Source organism: Cynocephalus volans, chromosome 9 (genome assembly GCF_027409185.1).
Source record: "Cynocephalus volans isolate mCynVol1 chromosome 9, mCynVol1.pri, whole genome shotgun sequence".
NCBI lineage: Eukaryota > Metazoa > Chordata > Mammalia > Dermoptera > Cynocephalidae > Cynocephalus > Cynocephalus volans.
In genome coordinates, this window is record NC_084468.1 from 91,979,158 (window position 1) to 92,001,243 (window position 22,086).

Consider the following 22,086-nt stretch of genomic DNA (forward strand, 5'->3'; position numbering starts at 1 on the left):
GATGTCTCTTTCTTTGGAGTATTATTTTACTGAGTATATTTCCTCTCCTGCTCCTTTTCCTGAGTGTGTTTCCTGAGTGTGTTCCCTTTTCCTACTCTTGATTTTAAAAAGAGTCTAAGAAATAAGTATTTTTATATATTGAAGGGGCAGCTCGTGAAAAACAAATGGGTGAATAGATATTGGGCAGGAAACAGCTGTGTCTGACACCACTATAATGCTATTATAAAGAATAAAGATGTGTGTGTGTGTGTATACACTTACAGAAAAGGTCCCCACTATATACACTTCAAGTTGAGGAAGCAAGTTGCAGAAGAATGTATATATGAGCCTGTTATTGTTTTAAAAAACGAACAAAAAAGTTAACTGCTGTAACACATGTGTTTGTATGTGCATGGAAATATTTTGGGAAGATTATATACTTAACTACAATACAGCTAATAATACTTGTACAGTGAAAACTATATTACAGCTAATAAATAGGGATTGCATTTAATAATAATAGCAAACATTTACATAATATCTACTCTAATGCTGGGCACTGTTGCAAGTGTTTAACAAACATTAACTCATTTAATTTTCAAAACCACTCTATTAGTTTTCACTAACATTTTTAATTGAGGAAACTGATACATGAAGAGTTGAATGACTTGTCCAAGGTAATAGATCTAATAAATGGTATTGGTGGAGTTTGATCCCAGGCAGTCCAGCTCCAAAGGCTATGTACTTAAACTTCACAATACTTATATCACAAATATACATTATTTTATAGTTTGAAAAAAATATAAAGAAAGCAGTCACCTCTCCTTAAATTCATCCCAAAATGGCAGCGGCAGTAGCAACAGCAACAACAAAACAAAAAGAGGATATGACTAATACTTTAAAAAAAAAATATTTATTTATTACTATTATTATTTTTCTACATTCTAAGATGCTGTTGCAGAACAGTGGATGGGGAGGGGGTAGAAAGATGGAGGTGAGGGTGGGGCTGGGGCTGACACACGGGTGGCTTCTTTGCTGGCCTAGTTGCGGGGCTGGGGGTGGTGTGTGGCTGAGGTCTGCAGATGCCTCCCCCACTCTGGCTTAGGAGCCCAAGGGTTCCCGCAGGTGGCTCAGTTGTCATGATTGATGCAGACACAGGGGGTGATGGAGGGGAGGCATGGGTGAGGCCTTCAGACCCTCCTCATCCTGGCTCTGGAACCCTGGGGACTTCCAGCTCTTCTAGGTTTCATAGATGTTCTTTGATGGTGTTAGACCTTTACTGGTTCATATCAGAACTTTGTCTCTGATCTGTGGATTTTTGGTTTTTTTCTTTCAGTTCTGTGATGGATTATGAGCTACCCCCACCACTTAAACTCTGCACTGGAAATAATTTGTTATGCTTTCCATACTTCTAAAATGGGGGGACTTCCTGTGGGAACTAGCACTGGAGTCCTGTGGTTGAGCTAAATTGCTGTTTTGCGGCTGATTCCCTGGGGAAGGCTTTTTGTGCAGCTCAGGGTTTAATGGTTGACTTTGTAGGTACTTCTGGCTCTTGTGAGATCCAGTACACCTGGGTTGTGTAGAAACTCTGGTCTGGGCCTGAGTCTTTTCAGCAAACTGCACTCCCTGCACTTCTATATTCCTAACCAGTCTCCACTGAGTGGTCCTGCACTGATTGGAGGGCAAATCAGCTGTCCATGCTGTGTCCCAATGTTCCCCTGGTGGGCCAGTCTCCCCTTATCCCCCACACTCTATATACTTCCCATGGGGTGGGCTGTGCACCAGTCCCTTGCAATGACTCACCGGCCTTTGAGTGGCTTCTTTTTTCAGTTGTCTGTGGCCCTTCTCTCCCATGTGGGTCCACAAGAACCCTGTCAGTGGTCTTGCTGGCCTGGGAGCCACCAGGGCCCTCTTCTCCCCTGCAGCCTCTAGGCAACTTCATATGAAGTGTACAGTTTTGCCAGCTCTCGCTCCGTGTGCTCACCAGGGCCAGCCTTGAAGTGATTGGGGCTCTAAATGGTCAGAGCAGTCCTTTCTTTCTCTCATCATGGCTTCTCCTGCCTTCATGCACTCCATAGGTCTTTCCTCCTTTTCCCCTGAGCTCTAGCAGCTCTTGCTTGGCAGTCTTTACTTTTTAATAATTGTAAATTGGTCAATTGTTGGAGAGAGTGACACTGGGGACTGTCTCTTCCACCATCTTTATTCTCTTCTCAGGATATGGCTAATTCTAAACAAAACCTGGCTACCAATGAAGATTGTCTTCAGTCCTCCCCCACAACCCCTTTACCTTTGGGTGCTTTTTCATCTCTCTAAAAGTCCAGGGTTCTCCTCATGTATGTACCCAACCCAGAACTCCAAACCCTGGCTCTATGCTGATTTTCCTCTGAGAGCTGTGTGCTGTATTATTTTCTCCCTCTTCCTTCCTTATTTAAACACAGTTGCTCACTTGCTTTTTAATTTTATTTTTTAAAGATCTGTACATTTTATTGTATGTAAATTACAGCTCATATTCCAAAAATGACATTTTTCTTTTTTACCAGTTTCCTGATAAAAATAGTCCTGTATGTTCACTCACTTTAGAGTCACGCATTTTTTTTTTTTGACAAGTTGGTAACTATATAATAATGGGATAACTGTTTGCCTTAGAGGGTGGAAAATTTTGAGAGTATAGAGAAAGGAACCCTATCATTCCCATGCCTATAAAAATACTTCACATTTGTATTGTTTTAAAGATTCCAAGGAGCTTCCACATACTGTTGCTCATTTAATTCAGTCTTTGTGACAACACTGATAGTTTTTATTCACAGTTTACACATGAGGAAACTGAGGTCCTGTGAGGATAACTAGTTTTTCCACCACATTCTCACGGTTAAGAGTGGCTGAGTTGATCTGAAGTCTGATTATCCTTTCCCCAAACTGCAGCAACCTCCTTTTATATAAACTTTCATGGCCAGGAATCTACATGTGTTGCTAATGAAGCTTGTGGCTAGAGTAGTGAAAATTCATCATCACTGCTGGAAAATAAAAGCTTGAGGGTGAAAGAAGTGGAGGGTGGGCAGATGGGAGTCGATTACATGGCACTGTTTTCATACACGGTGGCATATTTTGGTTTATAATAATCTAAATGTCCTTTTAACCTCAGTTTCACTTTGATTTCAATACAGTCTTTTAGTTTATGCCAAATACTGGAAAATATTTATTCCTAGAGCTCTATTTTTCCTTTTTCCTATGAACTTAGCTTCACGGTTTCTTTATCCAGATAAGGAAATTGTTACAGCTGACTGCTGATTTGTGATATGCGTTGGTTAATATTGTTGTTTTGCAAATACTTTTATATATAAAAACTTAGTACACCTAAAAGATGAAAGTTCTAAAGACAGAGAAGGATCTTATAAAAATGAAACTTGTGTCTACAACGCATTGTGAAGAGTTTGTTGATTTAAGAAATGCAAACATAGAAAGTGTTTAGAGACCTGACCATAAAATGATGCAAGTCAAGTCTTTGTTTCTGCAATAAACTTGTGTCAAAAGAGCAAACAAAGATATCTCATAAGGGTGCTCAACTCTAAATTCCTACAGGTTTTTATACCTCAGTAGTTTCTGAAGGTGAATATCTTTACTGATCCTTTATTTCAACCACCGTGGCCCCCCATATTGGTTCTGAACAAGCTGTGGAGCAGTATTAGAAAATATAAGCAGTTTTTACTTGAAGAAATCTGATGTGGCACATTTTAAAGTGCAACAACTGGAATATCTGTGAAATAAATGACATTAACATACTAACTGAGTTATGGAATTTAGAACTAAAAGTAACCTGATAATGTGTTTTAGGGATATTTCTTTGCCAAAAAAATCAGGGAAAACTCCTTTGGAAAGCCTGCATCAATCACAACAGTTTTTCAACACTGTACCTTTTATTTTCAAGGTAATAATAAGTAATAATCAGATACTATCCATTCTGGGTTATCAACTCTCTTCTGTGCACTATTTCATATATCCAGGAGTAAAGAACCCCTCTGCCCTTGGTCTCCTACCCCCCACCCAATCATTTCACTATGTATATGTATGTGAGAACATTATGTTGTACACTTTAAATATATACAATTTTAAAAAATTTTTAAAAGAAGGCTCACTATAGTTGTATACACAGCCTGCTTATTGAATCTCCCATCACGAGGTAACATGCCTCCCTCTTTTATATCTAAAATAATTCATAGAAGTGACACCTAATTGTAGCTTGTCCTTTCAGGTTTGGGACACTGAGAAGCAGGCTCCTTCCACTTTCCAATAAAAATATTACAAATTGTCAAGCATCACAAAATTCTCATAGCATGGATCAAGATATGAAGGCTACAGAACACCTCATGCATTCATTCTCTCTCCTTGTATAGATTCTCTCTTTTTATATAGCTCGTGTGGATATTTCTGAATGGCCCAAGCCTTGAAAAACATTTTAGATGCCAGTTATCAAAACTACCTTCTTTCCTAATGAAGGAAGGATTGGTGCCAGGCAAATGGTCCAGAAACATATTCACCAGTAAGTCAGGATTGTCCAAAACTCAATCTAGTACAACTTCCGAACTGATGTTGAAATTACCTTTACTGTATTCTCCACAGATGTTTGATTATTGAGCCATAGCCTGAACTCCTGAAGTTAGTGGGCCGGGGAGAGAGGAATGCTCATTAGTTTTTGAAGTGTCTGTTCACATTCTTGGAGCAGTCTCCTCACATTGAACCATTAACTCTTCTACTATGGCATTTCTTCAGTTGTCTTAGCTTTGTTTCAGAAGTCAGCCAAGAGAACACCTCTATTTTCACTTGCAAACACTGTGACCTGTACATTATTTTTTTCTATACAGACTCTTTACAGGCCCTTTTGTAACGTTCCACATTCTCAGGAAGTAGTGTCAACATTGAAGATGTCTCACATACAGTTACTAGAATCATATTAATTTAAAATAAAACAAAATTACTTCTGCAACTGCAGAGACTAAGATGAAAATTAAAGGGCTGGCTGGTTAGCTCGGTTGATGAGAGCTCAGCCTTATAATACCAAGGTCACAGGTTTGGATCCCTTTAGTGGCCAGCAGCCAAAAAGAAAGAAAAGAAAATTAAGCTTGAAGCAAATTTATTTACACACACACATACACACACTGCCCTAATGTCTATCACTGCTCTGATTTCATGGTCTGTAGTCTGGTGTGTAGCTTCCAAAATTTTTACATTGCTGTGGGAAGCTCATCCCTGAAGTTGCTTAGTCTCATTACCTTAATTCTTCATACAGAACCTTGGCTATGTGTGAAGCTTCCCATTTATCAACATCTCCTCAGTACTGTGATTTTTTTAATTTAAAACTTTTCATTTGTCAGTTCAAGAATTTTAAAATAACGAGATATGCCTAGTATTAAAGATGAGCCATGAAAAATCTTAGTTGAAATTTATTTAATCCACCACTGCCTCACTCCTCATGGGTTCTGATTGTAAATTGAAAAGAAAAACCCCAATCCTATGTAACTGTTTTCCATTTCATTGAGATTTGGGTATTATCCACTGAGAATGAGGGGTAATTATTTTTAGTAATAGGGACAAGTAAAATTGGAAGGTGCTTCACTTACTGATTAAAAATCTTCTCTTGATTTAAAAGCCAGTGTGTCTGAAAGTTCTGAACTGTGTTTTTATACATCTATCTCCAGGCTGTAGACCAGCTTTTATAGCCTACGACACTAGCAATGGGATATTTTAAAGAAGCCATGTCAGTTGAGAATCATTTAAATGACTTGTTAGAAGCAGTTCATTTTCACCTTCCCTCTTGCTCATAGTTTTGTAGGATTCTGACCATATGAGGAGCTAACACATGTCACTTCCTAAGAACACACTGTGAAGATTCCCTAAGCCTTTTTCCTTGCTACTAATAATCCTGCAGTGACATCATTTGTAATGAAGGAAAAGAAACCTCAGCAGAATGCCTCACCTGTGCATGTTTTCATTTAACAGAAAAGATGAATCCACAGTCTGAGTGTTCCGCAGCTGAGACCCCAACCCCGGAGGAAGAGCACCAGATGAGGAAGATGATGGCAAAGCGGGCAAAAATCATCAAGGAGCTGATACAGACGGAAAAGGATTATCTCAATGACCTAGAGCTGTGCCTTAGGGAAGTGGTTCAGCCCCTGAGAAATAAACAGGTAAATGCAAATTTGAGGTTGTTTTTATTTTTTCCATCATATCCTTCCTCCCCCCGTGCTAAATACCACCATGAAATTGAAGCACCTAAATGTCTCAGTGGGGTGACGTGTCTTTCTCTGAGTCTCCAGACTTGAGTTGACACAAGGCATCATCATATTTATGCTTCTTGTGTCAGCAGAGGGACACTGGTGTCTCTCCATTTGGCCAAGGAAACTATATTCTAAAATGTGGGAGAAAGGAAAATTCACAGTTTTTGCTTTGAGATTTCTAATGTGTTCCTCCTTGGAATCCCATGAAACTGGTAACAAAATTTGAGCAACAGGTTTTTAGCAGGCTAGTCACAAGGGACTTAATCTGATTCAGTGATGATCATGGATTTAGAAGAGAAAAATATATGGGTTTTTTCCCCCACATTGAGAACTCAATTAAACTTATTAGTATTTAGCTAAGTAAAATTTAACATAGAGACTAACCTGAACGTAAGAAAAAATTTTCTCTTTGGTAAGTAGGGATGACCACAGAGAAAACTTGAAGTGTTTATAAGTTAATCATTCTTCCTTTTAATCAAGGCCTTTTTAGGGAATTTCTTGTAGAGAATTAGAATAAAGATATGAGATGTTTGACACACACACACACACACACACACACACACACACACACACACACACACACACGGCAATTTCATTCATTCAACACGTGTTTATTAAGTGCCTGATATGTGACTGGCACTGTTCACAGCACTGAGATTACAGTTTAGTGCAAAACAAAGTCCTGCCCTTGTGGGATTTACTTTCTAGTAAGAGAGGAGAGGAGTCAAACAAAAATCAATAAATTTTTTTAAAAATGAAAATATATTAGATGGTGCTAAGAACAGCTGAGAAAACTAAAGTAGGGAAATGGGGTGGAGCATGGGGATGGAGGGTTGGTGCTTCTATTTCAAATAGAGTGGTAGATGGAGACCTTTTCAATGGTATAGTTGAGCAAAGAACTGAAGGAGGTAACAGAAAGTTCCAGGCAGAGTGGAGAACAAGAGCAAAGCGTCTAAGGAGTAATAATCAAATCATTAGGGTTTTAAGTGGTCCTCATATACAATTCAAAAAAGATGGGAACACATAAACCAGAAAGTAAAAATGATCATAAATTCCACTAAAAGAAAATGACTATTAACATGGCTGGGAACATCCTTTCCGACATCTATTTGGACACTTACATATATCCATACACAAAAACACATATTTTTACATAAATGTGATCAAACTACATATGCTGTCTTGTAACATACTTGTTTCATTCAGCAATTTATTATATGTATCTTTTCATGACTACTAACTTTTAAATGTTTTTCTACTATTACTGATGGTGAGATGTATTTATGTTTTGGGTGTTTGTCCCTTATCTCCTTAAAATAAATTCCTAGAAATGGAATTGCCAGGTCCGAGGGTATGCATATTTAAGATTTTGATAAAAATTGCCAACTGCCAACCAGAAAGTCGATACTGTTCTAATTTTCCTTCCCATTAATAGTGATTGAGAAGACATTTTCTCTGCATCCTCTTTAATGCTGAACTTTGTTAATTTTATAAAAGTTCCTTTGGTTCCTTCTGACAAGCTATTTCTTATATATTTATTGGTCTTTTCTATTTTTTTCAATCCCTATTTATATACATGTGTTTTTTCCCCTTTTAAAAAATTATGATTTATCTTTTTCTTATTATTTTATATGACCTTTTTGTACGTTAGAGATATTCTTTTTCTCATCATACATGTTGCAAATGATTTTCCTAGTTAGTCTCTTGCCTTTTAACCTCGTTTAAAATGTATGTTTTTTTTATTTCTGCCATGTTTAAGTAGTCAAGTATATTCAACATTATTGATTCTATGTTTGATATCTTAATTTATACCCCATTATTATAAAAAGAATTGCTAGTCAGTTGTCCCAACACCAATTATTAAATCCCCCACTCTCCCAGTACTTAAAACATTCAGAAGCAGAGTTTATATTTCTTAATACAGGACTCTTCCCAGCAATATTAGAAAACCATCTGGCCTACAAATTAGGAAAAAGCAGTGTAGGTCAAGGGATCTTTGATATAAAAGTTGAGTCTTGGTTTAAAACAATGTATAAAGAAGAGTGGCAAAGCAGGCGTGGAAGTCCTTTCCTTCACAGTAAGTATCCCTAGTTTTACCACCTCATGACTTTTTATTGAGTTCTTACTATGTGTCAGGTCCTGGTCCAAGCACTTCATTAGTATTCTCATTTAATCTTCTCACAGTTCCCAAGTCAGAAGATTACTGGCAACATTCCGAAAACCTGGAAATTTCTTATTAATCTGTAAGAGTAGAAATAATATTCATGATCATAATAAAAAATTTGCTTGCTAGTGTAATTTCTAAGTATAAAAATTTTTTTTGGTGTATTTTCTTTCATTTCATATAAACTAGCTGTATCTGATAAAACCTCTATTCTGGCATGTATTAGTTATTATTAATAGAAGTTCATTTACATACTTATTAAAATATTGATTTTCAATGCACATGCATCAGACTCTTACTACTACGTACCCTTCCTGTGGTGGGATCCCACCTGTCAACTACTACTTAGAAGCCAGTCAGCTGTCTCCACAAACCTCTCTCTCTCCCTCCCTAATTCTGACATCATTTGTAGGTGATTTCAGTATTCATACAAATGAACCATGCAACATCTGGGCCTCTCAGTTCCTTGACTTTTTCTTTTTTCTTTTTTTTTTTTTTAAAGTTCTTTTTATTTTCGTCATTTTTTCGTGACTGGCACTCAGCCAGTGAGTGCACCGGTCATTCCTATATAGGATCCGAACCCGCGGCGGGAGTGTCGCCGCGCTCCCAGCACAGCACTCTACCGAGTGCGCCACGGGCTCGGCCTGTTCCTTGACTTTTTCATACGCAACAATCTTTCCTGAACTTCATCTCAGCCACTTACTCTACAGTCACGCCTTAGTACTTATTACCAATATTTCCACCCCCTCAAAATCAGAATTTCAAGCTTACTGCTCTCTAGCCTCCACCTCCTCTCTTTCAAAGCATTTCTGAAGTACCCTGTCTCTGACAATTTTTCAGTGCCACCCAAACCTCCAGGCTATTGACCTTACCACCTTTTCACTGTTCATCAGGCCCACACTGGTTTAGTTTCTATGGGTCCTTCAGTATAATCACTGCTTGCATATGACCTCAATTCCTTTTTCTCTCTTTTTTTCCATGTACTCCCCTAAAAACACTACTCTGGTGAAGTTCAATTTTCTGTCTACTTCACAGCTTTCCCCGTGCAGCTGAACATTCATGACTGCTGTCTTCACATGGGCCCCCAGTAAAGTCTCTGAGAGGACTCTCTCGCGTCTTTTTCCTCACACCTCAAACACCCCCTTTTCTCTTTGAACTCTCAGCTAATTTCCTTCGCATCATTTCATTTAGAAAGCAAACACAGTCAAAAAGATGCACACACACCCAACACCAAATCTACCAACCCACCTGCATCTCTACCCCTGTAACTCGGCTCCTTCCTATGACAAGAATCAATAGTTCCTGCTTCTGATGAAGGACATCCTCCCCACTCACACAGTGGCTTCTGTCCCTCTGGCTTACTCAGGAGTTTCACTCCCGTCTGTGTCCTTTCTCCTGCATAATTAATTTTACCCTCCCGATTGGATCATTCTCATCACAATTTTTTAAAACAAAAACAAAAAAACTCTCTCTTGATCTTAAAGGAGTTATTTATATTCTGCCTTTATTTCTGTCTTTCTCTTTAAAAGTAAATATAAAATATTTAATATGTATGAAAGAATGTGTGACTAAAACATATTTCAAAATAAGCACAATTTATTAGAAATCTGTCCCTGTGATGAACAAATGATCAACATAAAAAAGACAAAATATGTAAGAAAATGCCTTCCCTTGAATCCATAATCCATACTTGTATCAAATGAGATAAGAAATTCATTCAGTATGAATATGTTGCCAATTTTAAACCAACTGTTGCACGGGGGAGCCAAACCGGCCCCGCTGATATAAATGTCATTGCTGAGCTGTATTCTTGTATATGTCCTCTAATTTTTGTCAGCATTTTTACTTTTTGTTGTTTTCTGCTTTGTCTTTTCTTGTTTTCTGCTTCCTATGTAACTCTTATAATCACTTGTCACAACTGGTGTCTCTGACCATGTAAAGTACTTTTCCATTATGGTTATGTTTGTGATATTTTATTCAGCACATTTAACTTTTGCTTTTGGTGCTTTGAATTACGGCTCTCACAATTCTAACTCACGTTTCCTATGTTATTCTATTTGGGTTGTTTATAGCTTGTTGATTTTTCACACTTGGTACTTCTCCTTGCTCAGGTACCTTTCAATGCTCTGTCTTCGTCACAGTGGAATTTCGTTTCATTCCAGTAGTCTCTCCACTAATGCTGTAATGGCCCTTCTTTCATGGTTTCTCAGTACTCTCATGTCAGATTTGTCTTTTTCCCCACTTCTTAAAGCTTTTAACCTTTGATTAAGTAAATAAATGCTCAGAAACTTATATGATTCTTATAAGCATTTATATGGGTGCTGAGGTAGTTAATTGATGCCAATAGTTCATTAACTTTTCCACCTTGTCAATGTTCGTTAGCGCCTTCACGTCCTCACTTCCCTCCTAACCATTTAAATATCACATCTTTGCACACAGCCCCCCTGTCATCAGTTAGTGTCAAAATTTGTAAATTAATGAACAGACTTCAGTTAAATCATGGAACAATCTGAAAACCATACTTAGCTCAACCTGAAGCAACATAAGTAAATATTTTACATGTACATGTTAGGCTGGAAGAAACCTTGGGAAGTCATCTGATTCATTACCTTTTCTCTGTGCAAAATCAAACTTAGACCACTCCCAATGAAAAACAAAAATTGGAAGGAGGAAGTTGAAAACTGAGAAAAGTACTAGACTTATCTGATTTTTCTGAGTGAACTTGTATGAACAAATCAGTGTACAGATGAATAACTAGCTCCAGCACTTGACTGATGACTATTCTGTGACAGTCATGGTTCCAAACCTTAATCTTAACTTCAAGGCTTTTCTACAAACAGACCTTCACCTAACGGAAAGCAGGGTCAAACTCAGCAGTTACATCTTCTTTAATGGCAGCATTGTGAGAGGTTTCACAAAGAAGGTAAATGTTATCCACAGCATTCGGTATTGAAACATTTAGTAGGAAAACAGGTTCTAGTTATTTATTATCCAAACAGGGTGATAGGAGAGACTCTATATTTTTGGCAGTAAGTAAAAATAAATCAAACCAGAGCAAACTAATTTAACAGTGAAAAAGGGATTTTATGAGTCAGGAAAGGACAAAAAGTGCTTAAAGAGAGTGATGGGAGAAATTTAAGAACATTTTTTTATTTGTTTTAAATTATTTTTTCAATTTCTGAAATTCACATAGTACAAAAGTACTAAAGATCTCAAGGGGCCTTTAGCTACTCAGTTTCCTTCCCTAGGGGCAAACACCATTACCAGTTTCTTTTTACCCTTTTGAGGATTTTCTATTTATAAGCATATATGTTTGAATGCACACTTAGTAGACCTTTATTTATATAACAAGAAAATTATGTGTATTTATTTTGAATTTGCTCATATTTGGTCTAATTGTGTGCATTATGCTTGAAATCTGTGTTTCCTGGAAAATAGTAAAAAAAAAAAACTTTGTATTCACAAAAGTTCAATTGGAATTTTCTCTTAAAGTTTGATACACTATATGGCATCAATTTTCTAAATAATTTTCATTAGAAAAAATATATAGAATAAAATAATCACTATAGTCCTACCACTTAGAAATATGCACTGTTAAGTATTTTGGCTTATTGTCTAAGCATATACAGATATATTCAAATATTTTCTGACTTTGGAATTATAGTATTTATACCATTGTGGAACCTTTTCCCCCTGAAGAATATAGTATATTTACGTTTTATTTTCAACCATAAATACCAAATATAAATTTAAATAGGAAAACATTCTTTTATTTGTTTTTTTATTTGGCAGCTGGCCATTATAGGGATCCAAACCTGTGACCTTGGTGTGTTCTAACCAACTGAGCTAACTGGCCAGTCTTCCTTTCTTTTTTTTTTATTAAGGGGCCATAAATTTGAGGAGAACAATGTTAATGCTCTCTCTGGATTCAGAGCCCCCAAATTTAAAATGGTGCCAACCAATGTTACTACACACACCTAGGTTACTGGTGGGTTGTTTCAGTGTCATGCTGGCAGACAGATGGATAGATACATTCATAGATAAATTAGGCTTCTCAAAGCTGTTTGCTAAAATTTTGCCTGCATATTCAATCAAGGAAACTATATAAGGGTACTTCACAAAGTTCATGGAAAAATAGAATTGAAAGATAACATGAATCTTTCCATGAATTTTTTAAAGTTCCCTCATATGTTAGCAAATATCTTTGGTGATGAATTTTTTAAGTGTCACAGAAGGACTCTTGCCAAAATCATCTTCTCTAGCTGTTACCTTCACCAAAAGACTTTTACTGTTTCCAAAACCAAGTCATTTATTTTTGCTTAATAGACAACTATGGAGTTATTGTCCCTCATTTTTTTCTATCACACAGCACTCTTCATGTCTCTGTTCACCTCCAAAATTTTCTGATTGTATTCTGGGCCTGAGACATATTACCTTGGCTCACTGACAGTAACTTTCTTAAAGCCAACTTCTTTTTAAAACTCCGTCTCCTCCATGAAATTGCTCTGAACTATGTGGAATTAAGATGTTGATTTCTAACAGACATGTCTTATTTATGCAAAAAATCACTCTCCTCTGTTCACAGTATGCTCTACTCCACAACATCAAAATTCAATGTACACGTACTATAGTTTTGAAGATGTTAGTGTTGGGGGAAACTGGGTAAATGGTACATGGGATCTCTCTGTATTATCTTTTACAACTGCATATGGTCTACAATTATTTCAAGGTAAAAATTTTAATTCAAAAACTATAATGCCCTTATTTTCTCTATCTCCCTCCCTTTCTCTCTTTAACTAAATTATCCTTTTAAATACACATGGATTTTACGTAAGGATAAAACCTTTTCCTCTGATTCTTTGCCTTGCTTACTCTCCCAAACTTTCCAATTGTCTTTTTATTGTGATTTCAAAGAGATAGAGACTACATTTTAAGTAGTAGGGGTGCATATTAGGTTCTTTAGAAGAAACTTTATAATGTATAAAGTGTATACATAATCCCCTGTGTATCTTGGCTCTTTCTCATGCTATGCTTAGAATACCAGAAATCCCTCTGGATTGTAAAACAGAGGAAAAACAACCAAGTTCCTCTCTCCATCTCTACTTCCTATTTCATCTAGTCCCTACCAAAGTAGAGCCCAGTAGTTCCTGAGGTCGAACTCCTCAGTCACAAGACCTCACAGACTTTAGTGGGTGCAGAGATCAAAGGCAGTCTGAAAACATTAAATGAAAGATGCCCAGAAAGCCAGAAAACTGAGCACAAACAGAAATGTTGGTCACTATATTAAATAAAAATCTGAGAAAATCAAAGCAATTCCTTCTAATTATAATTGAGATACTGCGGGAAATTATTCAAAAGAAATGCACTTGAATTTCTGATTCTGCTTTGTACTGGCTTTTCTAAGCTATGCACTAACTTTAAAATACACTCTTGCCAGAAATCTCCTTTAAACATTGATACAGATATTCTTCAATCCTTTAGAAATACTGATTTTCATGGTGAGTAACATCACATGACAATGAAGAGTTCTGTGGTCTATATAGCCAGGTTAGAGTTTCATTATTTTTTTTCTAAATCTAAGACTTAATTTTCATCCTTTATGTGGAATCCCAGCATTTATTTCATAATCTGGGCCATTGTTCCTCCATAATGAGGTCAGATAATTGAAGCCACATTTAAAAAGTCAGAAAAAATAATCTCAATGAAATTTTCTTTACTTTTAAAAAAGTGTGTTAATAAGGGCAGTTCCCAGGTGTTGAAGAAGGTTGTAGTGTGAAATGTTAAATTTAAAAATAAAAATCACACAAGTGAATGGAGCTGCCAACCACAAAGTAACCGTGTCAATATATAAGAGCTAACCAGCCTCTTTTTCAAGTAGTGACACTGAGTCATCGTGCTTCACTGGCTTTCCCATTTTCACCAAGAGGGACATTTTGGTTTTGTCATCCTGGAAGACACATAGTTCTCTGTCAGATTGGATTCAGATTTAGTTGGGTATGAAAGTGATATATCAATATTCTAGTATGCGAAACTTCTTTTTATGGGAAGAAAATTTCTTCTTTGCTTGCTCAGAAAGCCTCAGCCCCCCCCCATGAGGGATTTTTTTTTATCCTTCTGTGATATCTTTATGATGGAAACTTTCCTCCTTGTTGTTACATTTGGAAGCAACTCCTATGCTCCATTTTAGGGCAGCTTCAGTTTTCTCTAATTTTTATAATCTATTGTCCAGATCAAAACCTGCTGGACCAAGTTAGGAGATAAACGAATGCATTTCCCAGTTCATTGCAGGGGCTGGAATCCCAGAATTGAAAAAGAGATGGGGTACGTAGATCTGTTTGAATAATCAGGAAAGTCATCCCTTCAGCCTGGGTAACGTAATCTGATGCTCATCATGTCACTTCTCAGAACTGAGATGCATATACCACTATTTTAATTTGCTTTTATTTGTGAAGAATAAGCAACAAAATTTCAGTGACTGTGATTTTTATAATGATGTCATAAAACCCTTTAATGAAATGCCAGCAATGTTGGGGTAGCTTCACTGAGTCATAGATCAACATATCCATGCGTATCAGTACAGGGCTACAAACCCCAGACTCCAAAGAATAACACTGGGTCAGAAAGAAAGTATATATTGGGGAAACAAGCATTTTATTAATAAGCACTTAGTTAAGGCACTTTAGACACAAACAAAGTTGATGATTACATGAGTTAATTCATTAATGAATTTTAAGCCATTTGGAGTTTATAAAAGCATATGGAACACATCTGTTGCCTTCAAAAACTAAGAATCCCTAGTTAGCCACTCCTAGCTATGAAAAGATAACTTATAATGCAAAGCAATACTTGGTAAGTGTAGACAATAAGTGTAATTGGAGTTCAGAAAAGGGACAGATCATTTTCAGACAGCTGAACTGGGCAATATTTCATGGAGAATGTGATATTTTAGTTCAATATGCAAATTAAAAGATTAAATGTTTGTCAAGTGACTATTGCATGCAACACCCACTGCTGAGATCTGTGTGGAAATCAAGAAAATTTATGTCATAGTCCTGCCCTAGAAGAGTTTATAATCTGGTCAAGAAAATGACTCATAAAAACATGAATAACAAACAGATATATTTCAAGGCAATGCTAGAAGTGATCATGACAGAAGGCAGTCATGATCAGTTAACGCTAATTAGTTGTGAAGCAAATAATTGCTTTAGACATTAGCAGAAGGAGGCGCTCACTTTCCTGACCTGTTAGCAGCACTTGACAGAAGCACTTCTTCCTCTGTCTTCCAGGACTCCAGGCCCTATCACCTGGCAGCTCCTTTTCAGTCTCCTTTGCTGGATGATACGCATCTTTGAACACTAAAGTCATTCAGGGCTCAGTCTGTGGTCCTCTTCTCTTTTTTGTCTGCATTCACTCTGCTGGGGATCTGATCTAGTTTCACGGCTTTAAATCCCATCTACATGCTGATGATTGGCAAATTTTTATGTTTAACCTAGACATTTTCCCTGAAGTCCTGCTTTGTTTATCCAACTTCTCACTCAAATGTGTACTTGGTTATTTACAAATTTAACATGTTCAGAACTGAGCTCTTAATTTTCCCCTTGCAATGTGTTTCATTTCAGTAAATGGCAGCACCATTCTTCCAGATGCTCAGGCAAAACCCTTGGATTCATCCTTAACTTTTCTCTTTCTCTTAACCCATGTTGGATCAATCAGCCAATTCTATTAATTCTGCCTTCAAACTTTATCCAGAATTAGACCACATCTGATCTTCCTTACTTCCACTTTGCTTCAAGGACCCATCAATAATCACCTAGGTTCTTACCCATCTCTCTTCTTCCACCCTGTCTTAACCAAACGGCCAGAGTAATCCTTTAAAAATATTAGTCAGATCATATCACTCTTCTCAAAACCCTCCAAATGGCTTCTCATCTCCCTCTGATTCAAACCCAACATTCTTATGATGACCTACAAGGTCCTGTATGAGCTGGTCCTCATTCCCTCTGACCTCATCTATTTCTGCCTCTGGCCTCCTCACTGTTCATTAAACAAGCCAGGAGCACTACTGTTTTAAGCTCTTTGCTCTTGCTATTTTCTTTGCCTCGATGCTCTTCCCCAAGATAAATTCATGGCTTGCTCCTTCACCTCCCTCAAATCTTTACTCAGTAAAACATTCTTTGATCACCTCATTCTATCTTTGACTGGATTCCCTCAGAAGCAGATCCAGATAAAATGATTTTAGAGGAAGTCATTTATTTGGGATTTGGTCCCCTGGATCGGCAGTAAAGGAGAAGACATGAAACAGAGAAGGAAAGGAAGACAATATAGGGTACATTAATGAGTGGGTTAGCTCTGTGTCCAGTTTGGGGCTTACACCCTACTGGGAGCTCTGGGAGATTGTGCAGAACACACCTCAGAGTTGTCCCATGTGAGGGATATTAATCCACCAGTTCCTATTAGACATTGGTGAGGGATGCTCCTGGGAGTATTAATCCCTGGCACTTCTGGCCTGCCCTGTGTGTAGGCAGAACAGTTATCAGTGGTCAGAGAAAGCCTTTAGATAGAGACTTAGAGATGCTTACAGCAGAAGGCCTGTGATGTGTCCAAGAACATTGAGTATCCAGGGGATGTGGGCTTTTGTGCCAGTGCTGCAGCCTCCCTAAAATCCTCTATTCCCTCTTCCCTGCTCTTTTTTTATTCCTATGACCCTATATTTACAATACTATATATTTTTCTTATTTATCTTGTTTACTTGTCTCCTTTATGAGGCATGGATTTTTGTCTTATTTGTTCACTGCTACATCTCCAGCACCTGATACAGTGCCTTAGACACAGGCTGCAATAATTGTTTATTGACTGAAAAAAATGAATGGATGGATGGACAACTTCAGGCTATGTGGGTAGTCCAGGAAATCCTAGAGCAAGGAAGAATCTGCCCTGAGTTAGCATTGCAGAGGCAAAGGCAGGGTTAGGAGAGACATGCAATAGGGGGAGCCCCAGCAGCAAAAGTTATAGGTGAGCTAGCATAAGGCAAGTTTGAAAACAAATAATTCCTTTGGATTGGAGGAGATGGTTCTTATAAAAATAAAAATAACTGGAGTAAGACAAGATAGGTCCTGGCCAGATAAAATTATCAGACTAGGAATTTGAGGTCTTTTCTGTAGGCAACTGGGAGGAAACGAATGTTTTAAGGCAAAGGCATTTATAATTGTGTTGCAAATCCAAATAAATTTATATTTTAGGAAAACATTTAAAAGTATTGGGTAAACGGATTTGATGATAGAGACTGAAGATGAATTCAGAAGCTTTTTCAGAGGCACGAAGTAGGGCCTGATAGAGTTTTATAGAGTGACTACAAAAAGGCTAACTGAATGTTGGAGACATTGTGGTTAGTCTGTCAATATCAGAGGCAGGGGTGACAGAAGAGAGAGCCTGCATTGACCCTAAGGTTTGGAGTCTAGAATTTGGTGGTACAGTTAATACATGGGTGCCCAAAAGTGCACCCCCACTCCAGTGCTCATCCTTGTTTCCGTCATTCTGAGCATACCTAGTGAGATCCAAACCCTCTTGAGTTTTGAGTCTCTTCTAGAACTCAGGTGACTTATGAACACTGGGTTGGGCATCTTGGGCTCTTCACAGAAAGGTAGTTGCTCAAAAAAGATGGAAGTGAGAAATCATGAGTAATTGAAAAATGTTTCAGGAACTGTCTCTGCTTCCTAAAATTAACACTCACTTCTGCTTCCTTCTTTTTTCTATGCGGTTCTCAGGATTTGGGGTACAGCATAATGCTCTGAAGAGCACACTTAAGCTTAGTAGTGCAGAAATCCTGCCCTGACTCTGGATGGAAACTCTGGCAGACCCATCATTTGAAGATCAATGAACATTTGAAACACATTTGTCTAGTTTGGAGACTGCCTGTTTCAGCTAGCAGTTTAGTCAAAATTCATTCCATAGCTATCTTAATAATAACCATAATAGCTAAAATTTATTGAGCACTTATGTGCCAGGTACTATTCTAAACAACTTGTTTATATTAGTTCATATAATGCTCACATCAACTCATAAAAAAGGGTTAAGAATTGCTACTTTACTAATGAGAAAACCAGGGCACAGAGCCGTTAAGTCCCACCGCTAGAATGTGGCAGAACAGTATTTAAAACTCAGTAGCCAGACTCTAAATCTTGTGGGCTTAATCACTGTGCTTTTTCATGCAGTGAAGCATGCATAAATACTTAAGTTGGCAAATGTTGACCTGCCTTTTCTCCTTGGTTATCTTTTTCACTGTGGGTTTATTAACATGGGTACTAAAAGCTAAATGCCGGAGAGATTGAGATGAATACACCATAGTAGCTGGCCTCCAGAATTTACAGTCACATCGGAGAGCCAGGCATGCAGATGAATAATTTCACGACATTGTGATTAAGTATCATGGTAGAAGCACATGCATTGGTTACTATTGGAGCAGAGTATCTTAGCCTTGCCTAGATGGTCATGGAAGGCTTTGTGGAGGAGGTGTGCTCCACTTGGGTAGTGAGGAATGCAAGTTAGCCCATCAAAGCAGAGATGAGGCTTAGCATAGCAGTTAAACTCTAGAACACTTGTGTCAGGCAGCCTTATGCCTGACTTTGGCTCTAAGACTCATAACTGTGTGATTTGGGGCAAATCTTTTAACCTCTCTGAGCTTTGGTCCTTCCATTGAAGAAACATGATAGAATTTTCAAGAAATAAATGGAATAAAATATATTTTAAAAATCTAGCAGAATTCCTGGCACATGAGCACTCAGTAAATGGCCATTTCAATTGTAACCAGTGTGCTGAAGAAGCATGACTTGTGGTGTAATCAAAAGACAACTTTATACTTGTCTCCTATCAACAACCCTTCAAAATGCACATAGTGGGGAAATCCTGCCCTGCCTCTAGATGAAAACTGCACAGGACCTTGATTTTTCTCTCACATTTATATAATAGACCCTAAGTAACAAATGCAGAGAATATGAGTCCCAGATACTAATTTGACCTCAGACTTTGGCATCACCTTTCCCCTAGCTCAGGTCTGCCTCACCTGGGAACCTGCAGGGGGAAGAGACAGAATGGGCAGCTTCCTTCCTGTTTCTCCTGATGCTGCTCCTCCTTGAAACCAGCTTACCAGCCACTTCCAACCCCTCGGAAGGATGGCAAGGAAAAGAAGGCAGGGAAGAGATCCACTTGAACTGGGGTTGTCGTAGACCGCCTTGACATCCTTTGAACCTTCTAAATGTAATAGTTTTACTTCTTTATGGGTGCTTTCCCGGCCTTTTTTCTGGAAGTTTCCGTGATGGTGGTGAGGAGATTCTCTCCTAAAGGTCACTTGGTCCAGGTTGCGTCTCTGTTCCAGTCGGTGGCTTGCGACTCTTTCCTCAGCCCCTAGGCATCCCGAGTATAACTCCATATTCTGCCCTTCAGTTCTGCAGACTCAGAGATGAGCTTACACCAGCTCGCTCCCTCACAGAGTCCACAGCCAGTCCATGGAAAACATTCATGCATCTCTTGTCCCAAAAGCCTGTGGGAGTACAGATTCATCCAAACTTAGCCATCACTTTCCTGCTGTCACAGCCACCTTTAGGTTTCTCAGGCACGAGGTCCACACAGGTGATTTTGAAACAGTTCACTGAAATTTCCTTTGTAAGTTCTGCTTACGGTAAGCTGTCTTACCCTCACTTTGGTATTGGATAGCTAAGATGTTGATGCCTCAATTTCAATTTCAATCGCACACAGGATGTGTGCAATTTAACCTTCCATTGTATGTTTACTCTCATTATTGGATTCCAAGGAGACAACCTCAGAAAGGAAACATGATAGGGACTAGCGTGATGTGTGCTATGGGATCAAGCAGTGCCGGAAGTGCCAAGTGGCAGGAGATAAAGAAGGACAGGTGTGCAGAAGCAAGGCCATGGAGGGCTCATGCCAGAACTGACTAGATGTATTTGGGGGGAAGAAAACCACTGAATATTGTAAATAGTCATGATTAACCTAGATAAGGTGATCAGAGTGGTAAAATAAGTGAGATGCCCCGAGGAAGAAAGTGTGGGAATGCCAGTGGCCAAAGGACTGAGCCCTGAAATCTCCACAGTTTGCAACATGGATGGACTTCATGGATACGCTCTATGTCATAACGGTTTTGTCCCTAGTTTCTACCTGACACCAGGCTACCATCACACATCTGCCCACCACATCTTTTTTTTTTTTTTTTTTTTTTTTTTTGTCGTTTTGTCGTGACCGGCACTCAGCCAGTGAGTGCACCGGTCAGTCCCATATAGGATCCGAACCCGCGGCGGGAGCGTCGCCGCGCTCCCAGCGCAGCACTCTACCAAGTGCGCCACGGGTTCGGCCCCACCACCACATCTTTTTTTATTCTTTCTCACTCTTCTTTTCTTCCTTCATTTATCATCTCAGGCAAATTTTTATTTCTTCCTTTATTTCTTTTCTTTTGAAAAAGCCTTTCCTAACTTTTCAAAATTATTTTTAGTGAGTCCAGGACTCTCCTAGACTTTGGTCGTATTATTGAAAAATTAGAATATTGCAATTATGTTACTAAATGAAAAAGAAAAAAAAAAGGTAAGTGTTGAACTAAGTCATTACTAATATCAGTAGTTTCTTTCAGATATTAGACCTGAAGGATAAGGATATTCTGTTGAAAAAGTTAAGAGTACTGCTATGAGTTTGAGTATGTATACAGGAAGAAGAAAGAATAAACACACATGTGCACACACACAAATACATACACACATACTCTCTCACACAGTGTGATGGTTAATTTTAGGTGTCAATTTGACTAGTTGAAGGAATACCTAAGAACCTGGTAAACATTATTTGTGGGTGTGTCTGTGAGGGTGTTTCCAGAGGGGGTTAGTATGTGAGCCTGAGTGGACTAGGTGGGAAAGATTAACCCTCAATTTGGATGGGCACCATCCAATCTGCTGGGAGCCCAAAGAAAACAAAAACAGAGGAAAAGGCAAACCTCTCTATCCATTCTCTGGAGCTGAGACACACTCTCCTCTCCTGTTTGTGGACATCAGAACTCTAGGCTCTTTAGCCTCTGGGTTCCAGAACTTATACCAGAGGCACATCCAGGCTGTCAGGCCTTTGGCCGCAAACTGAGAATTACACCATTGGCTTCTCTGGTTCCAAGGTGTCCAGACTTGGACTGAGCCACACAAGGCAGGCACTCTGGGGTCTCCAATTTGTAGACTAGCCTTCGTAATCAGACCAGAAGGCTGTAGACCAGCCTTCATAATCATGTGAGCCAATTCCTCTAATAAATCCCCTCTCTCATATCTATATACATATCTTGTTGGTTCTGTCTCTCTGAAGAACCTATTATACAGAGTGAGTACTCAAGTGATCCAAGTGTAAAATGTTTACCCCATTCATCACGCCCAGCTAGAAGCCCTTAAAGACAATATAAGGCTCACTTAAATTGGCTCACTTGGGTGCATACGGAATTTATGTATTTTTCTTACAATCTCATTGGTTGCCCCACAGTTTCCAAATTACTTTCTCCTATATTTTGACAATATAACTCAAGCGTTTATCTTATAATTTCTTTAGAGTTTCTGAAAAGATCACAAAATATACTGGTCCTTCAGTTTAGAAGGGCTATTCCTAGCAGTACTATTTGTCCTCTAAGCATTTTAT

General features: G+C 38.3%; 1 protein-coding gene across 1 annotated transcript in view; it reads left to right on the forward strand.

The window, feature by feature from the left end:
- ARHGEF38 (Rho guanine nucleotide exchange factor 38) overlaps positions 1-22,086 on the forward strand; it is a 143,380-nt gene that overhangs the window by 35,209 nt on the left and 86,085 nt on the right. The window contains exon 2 of the mRNA XM_063107214.1: positions 5,974-6,161. Coding sequence (XP_062963284.1) covers positions 5,974-6,161 — 188 coding nt within the window. The remainder of the gene's footprint in view (positions 1-5,973; positions 6,162-22,086) is intronic.